The following is a 14,593-nucleotide window of genomic DNA, read 5'->3' on the forward strand; positions in this document are numbered from 1 at the left end:
AACACATTCTCTTCTGAATAGAGGGTTGGGGAGACATTAATTTTGCATTAAAAGACTAATCTGTCAAATCCACACTTTCCAAAACAAGGTGAGAACTAAAACGGAGCCCTCCTTTGCAAGTCACACCTACCTGAATTTTCCAGCCAACCAGTGTTAACAAACATGTATAGAAAAGTGCACATAAACAAAACAGATAACTGAAAATGGGAAAGGAAAATGAGCAGCTGGCCAACACCCAGTCCCCATAGACTATAAGATCTTTCAAAAAAGAGAGAGCAGAAAGGACTTGGTGGGGGCCGTCGTCAGATCTGTTCATAGCCTCAGCACACCCAACAATTCTGGGGGCTGATAGTGGTCATTTGCTGGGGAGAACTGGGCTGAGTCATGGCATTTTGAACTTCAACCCCCAACCCCAGCCCTGGTTGCCCCACTGGAAATCCAAACGCCCTTTAAAACTGCCCTACCCCCATCTTCTTATTACCTGCAATCTACACCCCACAAAAGGTTGCTATGCTTTCCTCTGATGTTTGACTTTCCATCTGCATTCCTCAGTGAAATGCTTCTTATGGCCCTAGGAATCCTTACCAGTGGGATATGGTGCTGGAACAACCTATTTTATTTTGCAACTATGACTATCCTTTGCATCATTCAGGCAACTTAAAACAGTCTCCCTGGGAGAGAAAAGCCTCCTGAATCCCACAGCTTTAATTAAAGTTGGGCTGGAGAAGCTGCAGCAATTTCCTATGGGATGTGGAGGGACCCAGAGACACTGAGTGAAACAGAGGCATAATAACTTTATCGATTGGACCAGATAATAGCCGCTTTCAGTATACCAGTCTTTTCCAAACAGTCACACTCGCAACTGAATTCTGCATATCAGGTGCGAAGACACAGAAATGCAACCAACTGGAGCTTAAAAGAGGCTGTGCAGTTATTGATTTGAAAAGGAACCATATATTGCTTTGCACCAATGGAGCAATTAAAGACCACCTCTTATGTCAGAGATGGGGAAACCTGTAGCCGTCTGAAACCTGTAGTGGAAAGCCATGTCAAGGAGCGGTGCTCCTGCTATAGTATGCTCCCTGGAGTCAAGCCATCATGCATTGCCTTAACAATAAATCCAAACCCAGGCTGGTGATCACCTCTCACTCTCAACAAACCACAAGAGGTCAACCAAGAACAACCCCTGGGTACAGCTCCTGGTTTGTTTTGAGAGAAGCAGAAAAAACTAAGAGCCTATGTTTGGATAGTGGATGAAATCAATTAAGTTCACATTTGAAAATGAGCTCTCATAATCCACACTTTCCAAAAGAATAAGGGGGCTGAAATTTCCTTTGAAATTTGGACTTCTCCAAATTTTGCAATGCAGTTCTCCAGCTATGTATGTGTACAAATATTCTGAGGTACAGTGGCACCTCGGTTTTCGAACGTAATCCATTCCTGAAAACCGTTTGACTTCCAAAACGTTTGAAAACCAAAAACTGAAAGCGGAAGCCTCAATACAATAGGGAAACTCAAAACGGAAGCCACGTGGTACGTTCGGCTTCTGAAAATTGTTCGAAAACCGAAGCAGTTACTTCCGGGTTTTCAGTATTCGAAAGCCGAAACGTTCGACTTCTGAGATGCTCAAAAACCGAGGTTCCACTGTATTAACAAAAATAACATGGTAACATGCATTCTGTTAGGGGAAACTGCTTGGCAAAAATGTATAGACGAAGCAAAATGGCCTGCAAACATGTGCAGAGAGTCACACTAAAATTACTGTTGAATTTTCACGAGGACTTTAAACAAAACGATTGCAAAAAAGAGAGAAGCCCAAAGCAGGAAATTTCCCCATATGTAGCCTCGATGATCTGTTGCTTAACTGGCTGAGATACTGACGCGCACTGCATACTTTAGCTATGGTTTAAACAATGTGACATGTGACCCAGGACTCATGTTCTGGTTGTGGTCCACCCTTCGCTTGAGTCCCAGCGCAGTTCACACCTATTGTATAACATGCATCATGTCGCCTCCAGGGAACGCTTGTGGGAACGGAAATGCATTTGACCAAATGTCAGTCAGAAGTTTGGAGGGAACAAACCAGTTTTCTTGGAATTCTGAGCCTTTGGCTCTCGGGGCCAGTTGCTCTCTATAAAACGAGAGAGCTTTGTAGACAAATAAAACTAGATGAACCCATAATCTGAGGGGAAAACGAGTGAACAAACTGGAGTTGTAATTTACATTGCTTTCATTTATATATGGGTTAAGAGGTGGGCTTTTTGGAAGAAAGCTGAAGAACAGGGAAGAGAGATTTGGTTTTTAAAAAAAAACCCATTTATTTCTTTTTTTGCATGGAGCTCGGAAGAAGACACAGTCAGCCTAAGTGAAAAATCTCCACTGCAGGGTCCTAAAAGTGCCACGTACACCCACACCCACACACCCACATACCCACACCTTCTCTTCCACGGCCCTTCTGTTAAATCTCCCTCAGCAATTTACCACAAATCTGATCTCCACCAGAACCTCCCTCTCTCTCACCCATATCCCCTTCTCTCTTCCCAATCCATGCTCATCCCTAGCACTGTTAGGATATTCCGTTCCAGCACAGCTTGCTGGGAACTTCTGTTTGTGAATAGCTTTTGCTTATGCTGCTTGCTTGGACACGAAGGAGAGAGACATGTTTTCCTCCTGATGTATGCTGAATAAACTACTTGTAAATAGGCTCATCACAGCCTCTCCCTGCCACTTCTGTTGCGCAGCGTTATTTACTCTGCTGAGTATGTGTGCCCAGCTTCTGAAGGTTTCTGAAGCTAGGGTCGCAGTTTCATGCTGATCCAAGGACTTGAGATCGCCCGGCACACCGGCCGGTGGGCTGGGGCCTGCCGGGGGCCTGCCAATTGCTCCCAATTCCTTGGCTGCATCCCAACAAGCACTGCACATGTGCCCCATTTTACCCCAACCACTTCCAAGCACTTCTCTGAGATATCCCTGCTCCCTGCATCAAAGTTGCATGGCTTTGAATCTTACACAAACATTTTACACAAGATTACCAGCCTCTTTGACTTATGTTATCTTTGACGTATGTTACAATTGCAAGGACATTGAGCTTCTCCAATACAAAGTGGTCAAAAGCCCAGACTATGCTTGTTAGATACATAGCATGGCGTTATATACCGTAGTTTTGTTCTTAATTAAAGGGGGAGTTTGTGGGAATTCTTGTCAGGAGGGCAGCATAGGGTGTCTGAAGGATTGCCTCTGTCCACATGCAACTTTGGTCTCTCCTCACCCACCCCCCTGCCCCATACAGATTACACCCAGAGATTGCCTCTGGGGTGGCCAGCCTCAGAATTTATTCAACGGTATATTCAGAGTACATTTTTCAATCCGTTTCCTCAGTGCAGCCAGCACATCTCGGTTCCTCAGGCTGTATATCAGGGGATTCAGCATCGGGGTCATAATGTCACAAAACACAGAGATAACCTTATCCTGCTGTGCTGTTCTGTAGGACCTGGGTCTCATATACTTAAAACTGGCTGCTCCATAGAAGATGCCAACCACACAGAGATGGGACAGGCAGGTGCCAAAAGCCTTGCGCATCCCTTCCAATGATTGCATTTGTAGGACGGTCATGAGAATGGCAATGTAAGAAGCCAGGATGATGGAAAGGGGACCGAGAAGCAAGATTATGCCGGTAAGGTATATCCCATGTTCATAAGTGGATGTATCAGCACAGGACAATTTCAGCAGAGCTTGGACTGTGCAGAAGAACTGATCGATCCTATTTGAGTCACAGAAGGGCTGCTGGAACACAGAAATGGTGTGTATCAAGGCATGTAGAGAAGCACCGACCCAGACGCCAGCAGACATGGCCAGGCAGATCCTCTTGCTCATGAGAATGGGATACTGCAGAGGCTTGCAGATTGCCACATACCTGTCATATGACATGACACTCAGCAGGAGGCATTCTGCTCCTGCCATGGTCAGCGTGAAAAACATCTGAGTTGCACACCCAGCCAACTCAATCGTGTTGTCCTTCCCTAAGTAGTCCACAGTCATCCTGGGGACAATAGTAGAGATTAGACAGATGTCCATGAAGGACAACTGGCTGAGGAAAAAGTACATGGGGGTCTGAAGATCAGGACCAGTTTGGATCACAAATAGGAAAAGGCAGTTTCCAGACAAGGCAATGAGGTAGGCAAGTTGGATGGCAGCAAAGAAAACAGTGTGCATCATGGTGTGGTTGAGAAGACCGAGAAGAATGAACTCAGTCCAGGACGTCCCATTCATCCTTCGTGTCAGAGGGGCACCTGAAAAGATGGAGGCATGAGAACTGGAGCAGAGCAAGGGTGTGATGAGAAGTGATGAAAGAAGCAGTCCAGAGGAAGGAGACAGGAGCAAAGGAACACCCTAGCTGCCAGGACTTCTTTTTAAAACATTCTCTACAGTAGCTCCATCTTATGTATTCAGTGGTCAGTGAGATTACATACGTTATGTTGAAATGAGGATGGTTGGGGGTAAACTTCCAGGCTTGTATGGTTTAATTAGAGTTGCCACATGTCTGTTTCCGCCTGGAAATGTCCAGAATTCCAATGCTGAAATTACAATCCGGGGGGAATTTCGAATAATGAGCAAAATGTCAGGGTTTTTGCAAAAAGCTCAACAACGTTTTGTGTTTGAATTTTTCCTTCTTTAGATATGGCAACCCTAGAACTTGAATGCAAAAGTTTAGTGGCTTTCAGAAATCCACAGGGGTGCAGCTGGGTCATCTCAGACCTGGGACTTTATTGGCCCACAGTCTTTGGGTGCTTCAGTTGTGAAGACACAGATCTATTTGTGAAGCACACAGTTATTAGGAATCTAAAAATCGATTTATAAATATTCCTCTTCTCTCCTCCTCTCGCAATCCCCTGCTTTCTATCTCTTTTTACATTCCTGATAGGCAAGCTGGAGCAAGAGGAACAAACAACAGTCTGCCAAGTCTGATTAGAATAACAGAACCTTTGAGCATTTTAAACAAACGTAAACTAGAGCACCATCATGCCTGAGGAATAAAATGCTCTTTGCTTTTGCTGCCCTGACACTAAACACATTCTCTTCTGAATAGAGGGTTGGGGAGACATTAATTTTGCATTAAAAGACTAATCTGTCAAATCCACACTTTCCAAAACAAGGTGAGAACTAAAACGGAGCCCTCCTTTGCAAGTCACACCTACCTGAATTTTCCAGCCAACCAGTGTTAACAAACATGTATAGAAAAGTGCACATAAACAAAACAGATAACTGAAAATGGGAAAGGAAAATGAGCAGCTGGCCACCACCCAGTCCCCGTAGACTATAACATCTTTCAAAACAGAGAGAGCAGAAAGGACTTGGTGGGGGCCGTCGTCAGATCTGTTCATAGCCTCAGCACACCCAACAATTCTGGGGGCTGATAGTGGTCATTTGCTGGGGAGAACTGGGCTGAGTCATGGCATTTTGAACTTCAACCCCCAACCCCAGCCCTGGTTGCCCCACTGGAAATCCAAACGCCCTTTAAAACTGCCCTACCCCCATCTTCTTATTACCTGCAATCTACACCCCACAAAAGGTTGCTATGCTTTCCTCTGATGTTTGACTTTCCATCTGCATTCCTCAGTGAAATGCTTCTTATGGCCCTAGGAATCCTTACCAGTGGGAGATGGTGCTGGAACAATCTATTTTATTTTGCAACTATGGCTACTCCTTTGCATCATTCAGGCAACTTAAAACGGTCTTCCTGGGAGAGAAAAGCCTTTCTGGGTTTGCACGCCCCCTAAATCCCACAGCTTTAATTAAAGTTGGGCTGGAGAAGCTGCAGCAATTGCCTATGGGATGTGGAGGGTGTCGGAATCTCAAGCCATATCAGTCAGAGGAATTGGCCACTCTCCAGGTGCCCGGCTTGAGTTCCTTGTTGATCTCCCCCGTCAGCGACTCCCGGCAAGACAAGGCCAGATCTCTATCGGCCGATCCTTCTCACGAACGTGAGTAGAACACAACCACTCCTCCCCTCTTCCCTGCCATCCCCAGGGAGGGGAAAGAGACAGACAGAAATGTATTTACATGCCTTTATTTCTGTCTTTCCAGCAGTGCAGAGAAATCATGTCTGCACTCCTCAGCAGCAACAGCAGAGAGGGAAAAACTCCTCCCATGTACTTCCAGTACAGGGTCATGTGACACTCTGAGCTAACATCCGGTGCTCAGTGCACACAATAGACTGTTCCTTGTTCCCACGGTACAGTCCCAAAACATCAACATCCTGTTTGGCTTTCCAGCCACCTGGAGCACTCAGCAGCATTGCTCCTTTTTCGTAACAGAGGGACCCAGAGACATTGAGCGAAACAGAGGCATAATAACTTTATCGAATGGACCAGTTAATAACCGCATTCAATATACCAGTCTTTTCCAAACAGTCACACTCACAACTGAATTCTGCATATCAGGTGCGAAGACACAGAAATGCAACCAACTGGAGCTTAAAAGAGGCTGTGCACTTATTGATTTGAAAAGGAACCATATATTGATTTGAACCAATGGAACAATTAAGGATCACCTCTTATGTCAGAGATGGGGAAACATGTAGCCCTCTGAAGCCTGTGGTGGAAAGCCATGGCCAGGAGTGGTGTGCCCCATTTTGCTGCCTGAGGAGAAACGGGAAGATGCCACCATGTCACGCCACAGTGTTTCTTACGTGGGTTGTCTAGTAGCACCCATGAAGCAGCAGCATCGACAGCAGGTTCCTATTCATAGCTCCATGGCGGAGTGTCTGCTTTGCATGCACAAGATCCCTGGCATCTCAAGGAGACGACTGGGAATGTCCCTTACATGAAACCCTACAAAGCCAACTCCCAGTGTCATCTCTACTGAGTTGGGTGGACCAATGTTTTTATCTAAGGCAGTTTCCCATGCTTCTAGATGTAGCTGGGTGCCATCAGCTACCAGTGTCAATAATAATAATAATAATAATAATAATAATAATTTATTTATACCCCGCCCATCTGGCTGAGTTTCCCCAGCCACTCTGGGCGGCTTCCAATCAAGTGTTCAAAACAATACAGCATTAAATATTAAAAACTTCCCTAAACAGGGCTGCCTTCAGATGCCTTTTAAAAAGAAGTTAGCTGCTTATTTTCTTCACATTTGAAGGGGGGCGTTCTACAGGGCGGGCACCACTACCGAGAAGGCCCTCTGTCTGGTTCCCTGTAACCTCACTTCTCGCAATGAGGGAACCGCCAGAAGGCCCTTGGTGCTGGATCTCAGTGTCCGGGTGGAACAATGGGGGTGGAGACGCTCCTTCAGGTATACAAGACCGAGGCCGTTTAGGGCTTTAAAGGTCAGCACCAACACTTTGAATTGTGCTCGGAAACGTACTGGGAGCCAATGCCAACCATTTGCTCTGATGTCTGGGGCTGGTGGGTAGCAGGAATTGAACATCTGAAAAGCCATAGGCACTGCCCACAGCTCCTGTAGATAACAGTGCATTCATCACAGAGTCAGAGACGCAACCGCAATACTATTTTATTGACATTATCCAGTCGAATGTCACCATGATTCATCTTCTGTGGTCTGAGCATGGAAGTGTTCTTCTGTGCTCTGACACAGTTTCCAGCTTCCCTCTCTTGGTCACCCTGGACCTTGCTGTACTCTCTGTAGAGTCACCAACTCTCCCCTCTGCTTTCTATCTTGTGTGCTTTCAAATAGCACAATGGTGTTTTGAGACCCCACTTTAACTGTCCTGAGTTCTGCTGCTTTATTGTCCCTCAGATCAGAAATGGGAGTGTGAACCATGGCATCTCCAGTCTTTCCCTTTTCACAGGGAACCAACAGATCACTATTAACAACAAGAGAGAAAGAGCCTTCTGGATAGGCTTTACCTCCATGTATTTGTCTTTCAAAGCCCTCCAAATTGGTGAACACCACAGCCTCTGGTGGGAGTGACTTCCATAGTTTTAACTCTGCACCGTATGGAGAAGCACATTTGCTTATCTGTCCCGAATCTTCCAATGTCCAGTTTCATTGGATGTGCATGAATTCTAGCGAGAGGGAGAAATATTTCTCTCTCCACAGTGTTTGAAGTGGCAAAAGAGTGCTTTAGATGTATTGTGTGAATATGACCTATAATCCAGTCAATAGGCTGCATTGCACGCACACACACACACACACACCTCTCTTTATACAAGAGGGATTGCCAAAGACATATTCCAGCCAGGCAAAAGAAGGGTGTGGAGCAGGATCAGTGAGGGGCAAGACCTGGGAAGATTCCTGAGGGCTGGACACGGAGACCTGTGCTTCCCTACTCCTGCAGCATATTGTAGCACCCTCAGAGATTCTATCTGGGCGGGTGTCAGAAGCAGACCAGCAATAACTCACACGGCATCAGTGAAGTTAACGCTCTTTATTCAAAGAAACAAAACAGCTCAGGCCTAGAGAGCACAGCAATTCTTCCCAGTAGATCTTGCCCCAATGAGGCAGTTGCGAGGACTGAAGGTCCCCATCTTTGCACAGCTGCCTAAGTCTCGTCTCCCCCCAGGACTTCTCAAGTAATTAGAGACTCTGGCACCTTATCTGCCTCTGCTTCACTCTCTTCATACCTCAGTGGGTTCTGAGAGACCAAGGACGAGGGGAACAGGTCACAGAAGGCATAGGAGACCCGTGGCTTCTTCATCTGTTTGCCTCATCTCTGCCTCTTGGCCCCCCTCCTCTCCAGCCTCTGCTTCTGCCTCTGAGTCTGGGCTGCTCTCTGCCACTGATGCTTCCTGCTCACAAAACCCTGTTGCCCCTTCAGCTTAGAATCATAGAATCATAGAGTTGGAAGAGACCACAAGGGCCATCGAGTCCAACGCCCTGCCAACCCCTCCTCCCGGTCTGTTCCCTCTTCTCCCTCTGGCCACTCATTGTAGTCCCACCACCAATTCCCTGGCTTTCAGCTTTCTTCTCTTGGAGGTTCCCACTGCTCTTTGACATCCAGCCAGTCCCTGGCAGATGCCTGATGTATCTTAGCAAGATGCAGAAACCTTCTTGCCTCACCCCCACTCTTGAACAGTGTATGAGTCATGCAGTGACAATAGGATGGGCTACTACCGTTTTTTTCCTTGTTTTCGTTTTTACTTTGCTTCTGCCCGTGAACATTAGGCACTACAGCTTACTGTTTGAAAACCAGTTTGACCAGGGCTCCTTTGACATCATTGTTCCTTAGGCTATAGATAAATGGATTCAAAAGAGCAGTCACCACATTGTAAAACAGAGAGAACTTCTTGTCCCTCTCTGGTTCATAGCTGGATGCTGGGCGCATGTATATGAACATGGCAGCCCCGTAGAAGAGCGTCACCACGGTGATGTGCGAGGTGCAGGTGGAAAAGGCTTTGAACTTTCCTTCGGCTGAACGGATGCTCAAGATGGCTGCTAAGACAAAAGCGTACGATACCACTATGAAAGAAAGTGGGATCATGAGCACAATCACGCCCACCACAAAGTCCACCAGCTCATTGACCCGGGTGTCTGCACAGGCCAATTCCAAGATGGCCGGCACCTCACAGAAAAAGTGGTTGATCTCATTGGGGCCGCAATAAGGCAGCTGCATGGTGAATCCGGTGTGCATCATGGCAAAGAAGAAGCCACAGGCCCACGACCCGGCGGCCATCTTGAGGCAGAGAGGCCTGCTCATGATGAGAGTGTAGCGCAGCGGGTGGCAGATGGCGGCATACCTATCGTAAGCCATCACAGCGTAGAGGACACACTCAGTTATCCCCAGGGACAGGAAGACGTACATCTGGGTAGCGCAGCCAGCAAAGGAGATGGTTTTCCTCTGGGAGAGGAGGTGTATCAGCATCTGGGGCCCTATAGTGGTACTATAGCTGATGTCCAAGAAGGAGAGGTTGGCCAAGAAGAAGTACATGGGTGTGTGGAGACGGGAGTCGGTCCTGATAAGGATGATAATAAGGCTGTTCCCTAGCAGGGTCATCAGGTACATGGTCAGGAAGATCGCAAACAGCAGCTTCTGCATTTGGGGCTGGCTTGAGAACCCGAGAAGAATGAATTCAGACACAGAACTTTGATTTGCCCCTGTAAGATCCTTTGCCATCCTTAGCCTAAGACAAATGACAGGGAAGTTTAAAAACTGGCAATTTCACGTTAAAATGCATGCCTAACAAAATCCCCTCCACACATCCCTATGTGAAGGTGGAGGGAACTGGACCTTCCCCACTCCCCTCATATAAAAGTCTCATAGTTCATCACCCAAACTCCCTTCCCAATAGCATCTATAGCAGAAATGCACTGGGCATGGAGGGCGGCATGGGGGCAGGTAACACTGGGGACAGGGAGGGGCAGCACCTACCTGGCCTCCCATTGCCGCCTGGTGTCAGCAGCTTACCGGCAGACAGAGGGGAAGGGACAAGGAGAGGTGGTGCAAATGCACTAGCAGGAAGTGCTGGATTGGCTCTGCCAGTGAGTTTGCACTACACTGACCATGTCACTGCCTTGTCCCTCCCAGTGAAAGCTGTGGTGATGCCAGTAGCAGGAGGTCCGGAAAGCACTGCCACCCCTTACCATGGTCGGGTTCTCCTTCCCTCACTCCTATGCCCCTCTTTAAGGTCAAAACCAGATATAGAAAAGGTGATCATATTATTTGTCCAGCTAGTCCAATATATGTAGTCTATTGCTCCAGACAGAAGCTCTAGAGTCAAGAGGTAAAATTTCAGGGAAGCATATTTTGGCTATAGGTCAGGAGGGACTTTCTTGCAGTAAAAACTGATTGACAATAGAAGAGACAACCTCATTCACTACGGTCATTTCAATAGACTCTGGATAAGGACGTTGCATTTGTACTGCGGATTGCAGACTGCATGATCTCCCAGGTCCCTTATGACTCTATGATTGTGTGCACTCTGCTGCAGCTGCAACCCCTGCCTGCCCCCCAACTTCATGCATGAATAGGCAGACACATTATTAAGCCACTGCCACCCCTAGTTTGACCCTAGTCTGAAAACTGAAAATGGTCTGCTGGGGTAAGAAGCCCCTCAGAAAACGGGTTTTGTTTTCAGGAACCAGATGGTCACAATATTTAGGGACAGTGAGAATTTCCTTTACCAGGTCAGACTGGGTGATGATTCTGTTTCTTTGCTCCATCAGACTTCTTCTAGCAATGAAGGATAACTTCCTTCATCCATATGGGCTTCTCTTTAACAAGCTTTTAGTAGTCTGGTGTCCTTCAGAGGGACTGGACTACAACTCTTGACAGCCCTGATCATTGGCTGAGATTAGAAGTCCAACACATTTGGAGATTCTCAGCATGGGGAAGGCTGCTTTACGGGGTCTTCAGGTCTCTCCCATCCTGATGATTCCCACCCCTGTCCTGTTGCAGCCAGTCAAAGATTTTACCGCTCAGCCAAAGGTCATTTCATTCTCTCTGGCAGCAGAAGCACACATAAAGGAGGAAAACTTGTTTTTCAAGAGCCAACTGTATACATAACCACCAAAGCAAGGAAAAGCTAACTTCCTCATTGTCTTAGGTCTCAGATTCTCAGCTAACGGATCTTTCCTATACTCACACACTCGTTTAGAACAGCAAGAACACCAATGACCCTTTTAAATATTTTGGAATTTTTTGGATGAAAATCTGGAAGGTTCCATTCCTTGGTGTCCACGAGGTCTATGCAGATAGAATGACAGTTTTGACAACTGAAGCATTTGCTTACCTTCATCCTTTATGTCCACAACTGGAAATAGATTCTTCTTCATGCATGAACCACTCTCTCCCAAAATTGTGCCCATACATTATTAACCTGAAAACCTCTTCAACTAGTTCTATCTCTGAAGCAGCTGTCAAGCTTCATTCTGACAGTAGAATTTGCACCTGAACCAACTACATTTGCCACTGTTCCTCCTCCTAGATCTACACAAGATATATATTTTTTGACAATTAAGTCTCCACATGCTACAAGGATCAAAGCTGGTCTCTGACAAAGTATGATGGATAAGTCAAGAAGCCAAGGAGAAGCATAATTCAATCAAAGCAGGAAAGTGGATCATTCTGGAGAATAACTTCTGCTGCTCATTCAGTGATGGATGAGAACTTAGGAGGAAATAAACAATGATTTTATATTCTTCCAGGATGACTGTCAGTCCCAGAAGAATTCAGTTCTTGAAGAAATTCACTGAGGACTCAATAGCTTGTTATTTCTGGAGCACATAAGTTGCATTGACTGGTTTCCTTCGTGTTATCTGGAAAATCTTTGAGTCTCAAACATCTCTTTTCCTGCTTCCAGCAGCAAGCAATAAAACAGTAAAAACACATTTTTTAAAAAAATATATTGAAAACAATTCCCATACAGATGCAAATGGGGACCAAATGTCCCGACTTAAAAGGCTTGTTGAAAGGGGACAGTATTCAGTAGGCGCCAGAAAGACAACAGAGATGGTGCCTGTCTAATATTTAATGGGGCAGGGGGAATCCCAGCGGGCAGGTGCCACAACACTAGAGCCTCAATTCTTATATTGTACAGAATGGAACTCCTGATCAGGTGGTACCTTCAAGAGGCCTTGACCTCTTGAGTACCATGATCAATTGGGTGTATAAGGGGTTAGACAATTTTTCAGGTATCCTATAGTTTTATTCCTGCTTCTCCTTCCCTTAGGTGAAGTGGCTTCCCTGCAACAATTTCATGAGAGCTCCATGAGATCTCGCTGGAAGCTTCTTCTTCTTTCCCCTTCTCCAGTGGTGACAGCAGGGTGGGGAGGGCAGGGTCACCACCCCACAAGATTCTGCCACCCGAAGTGGCTGCCTCAGTGCGCCACATGGGTGGGCTGGCTCTGCCCCCTCTCCTTTAGTTCACTTTTCCCGCTTCCGTCTCCTTTTGTAGTCCTTTGAACATCAAGTCCATCTAAGAGAGATGAATGCACGTAGTAATGAGATAGAGCAAGGTCTTCAATGATGTCTATTTTTATGAAAATCCTCTCTCACTGAAACAAGCTGCCTCTACTATTCATAACGGTTGGAATAAGGTAAAGGTAAAGGGACCCCTGACCATTAGGTCCAGTCGTGACTGACTCTGGGGTTGTGGTGCTTATCTCGCTTTATTGGCCGAGGGAGCCGGCGTACAGCTTCCGGGTCATGTGGCCAGCATGACTAAGCCGCTTCTGGCGAACCAGAGCAGCACACGGAAATGCCGTTTACCTTCCCGCCGGAGCAGTACCTATTCATCTATTTGCACTTTGACGTGCTTTCGAACTGCTAGGTTGGCAGGAGAAGGGACTGAGCAACGGGAGCTCACCCCGTCGCAGGGATTCGAACTGCCGACCTTCTGATTGGCAAGTCCTAGGCTCTGTGGTTTAACCCACAGCGCCACCCACGTCCCTAACGGTTGGAATAGAAGAGACCTAATCCTGTTGCCATCAGCAACTAACAGCTTGTAGCTGATGGAGCATCCAGATGAGACATGAACTTTCCAATAAATGGCACATTATAGCCAATAGCGGATAAGGAATTTAGTCCATTTCCAAGTTATGGGTTTCAAGTCAAGCAGCCTTTGTAGGTTCTGCCATTTAGCTGTGCACATGCAGAGATTAGCCATGTGAACCCAAAGAGAGAGGAAGAGAAGCTGGCTATTAGAAGATTCCTGTTTGATCAGTAATTAGAAACTGACAGTGGAGATAATCATTTATAGGTTAAATGATTACATCACTGGGACAAATAGGAATGTGCACCTGTTTTAGTGTCTGAATGATACATCTTATGATCTGGGATAATTTTCCTGTGGAAAAAAATCAATACAGAATCTAATCAAAACAAATAAATTTAAATCTCTTGAGAATCCATCACGGGCTATTTCAAATAGAAACTTTTGAAGAGTTCCATATATCTCAGAGTTTCCCTGCAGTGCTTCTTTGCAACAACTAACTACCTCCCAGAAGCAATGAACCTTATTAACTGAAACCTTTCCCCTTGAGGTTATTTTTTACAAAACAGTTTTAGTTTGTTAAAACAACAGCTCTTTAATGAACCCGATTAACATGTACCAATGGGTCTTGTTGAAGACTAAGACTATTTTCGCCCTGAGTAATGTAATTAAAGAAGTTTTAATGAGAGACTGAGTAGCACTTAGCAAATTAAAACTTGTTCAAAAGCAGAAAGACAGTTTGAACACGGAAGTTCGTTCATCTAAATTATCTTTTTTCATCTAAATTCAAATAAATTATTTTTTTAGAACGGTAATGTCAATGGTGGTGACATAGCCAGAATACGGCAGCCGGAAATCACTGAAACGTCCGGAAAAATCTGAACATATGGCAACCCTACAAGAAACAAATAATAGTACTAGTTTTGATTCAGCTCCAGTTAAATGCTTCCATTGTACTTAGACTGTGGATCTGGTTTGCTTTGAACCCACCACCATTGACATTACATGCTGGAAGTCTAGATTTTGGCAAATATCCTTAAAAAAAAGCTCAAAAATGTCATATATATATATATATATATATATATATATATATATATATATATAGCAAAAATGCTCAACCAATTTGGACAAAACTAAGAAAACCTCAGCAACTTTGGCCAAAAGACAACAAATTCAGTGTCCGGATTTTCACCTTCTGA

The 14,593-nt window shown here is 45.6% G+C and overlaps 2 protein-coding genes across 2 annotated transcripts in view; both read right to left on the reverse strand.

Moving 5' to 3' along the window:
* Positions 1-3,324: 3,324 nt before the first annotated feature.
* The window catches only part of LOC310758203 (olfactory receptor 2V1-like), a gene marked incomplete at its 3' end in the record, with an annotated part of 192,923 nt that continues 181,654 nt past the window's right edge, over positions 3,325-14,593 (reverse strand). Inside the window, exon 3 of the mRNA XM_083604131.1 lies at positions 3,325-3,913. Coding sequence (XP_083460257.1) covers positions 3,325-3,913 — 589 coding nt within the window. The remainder of the gene's footprint in view (positions 3,914-14,593) is intronic.
* The window catches only part of LOC310757133 (olfactory receptor 2D3-like), a 181,528-nt gene continuing 175,826 nt past the window's right edge, over positions 8,892-14,593 (reverse strand). The window contains exon 4 of the mRNA XM_083602330.1: positions 8,892-10,085. Within this exon, the coding sequence (XP_083458456.1) occupies positions 9,140-10,078 (939 nt within the window). The 5' untranslated portion in view covers positions 10,079-10,085 and the 3' untranslated portion in view covers positions 8,892-9,139. The remainder of the gene's footprint in view (positions 10,086-14,593) is intronic.

This window comes from Podarcis filfolensis, assembly GCF_964270895.1.
Source record: "Podarcis filfolensis genome assembly, chromosome: 2".
In the NCBI taxonomy this organism is placed as follows: domain Eukaryota; kingdom Metazoa; phylum Chordata; class Lepidosauria; order Squamata; family Lacertidae; genus Podarcis; species Podarcis filfolensis.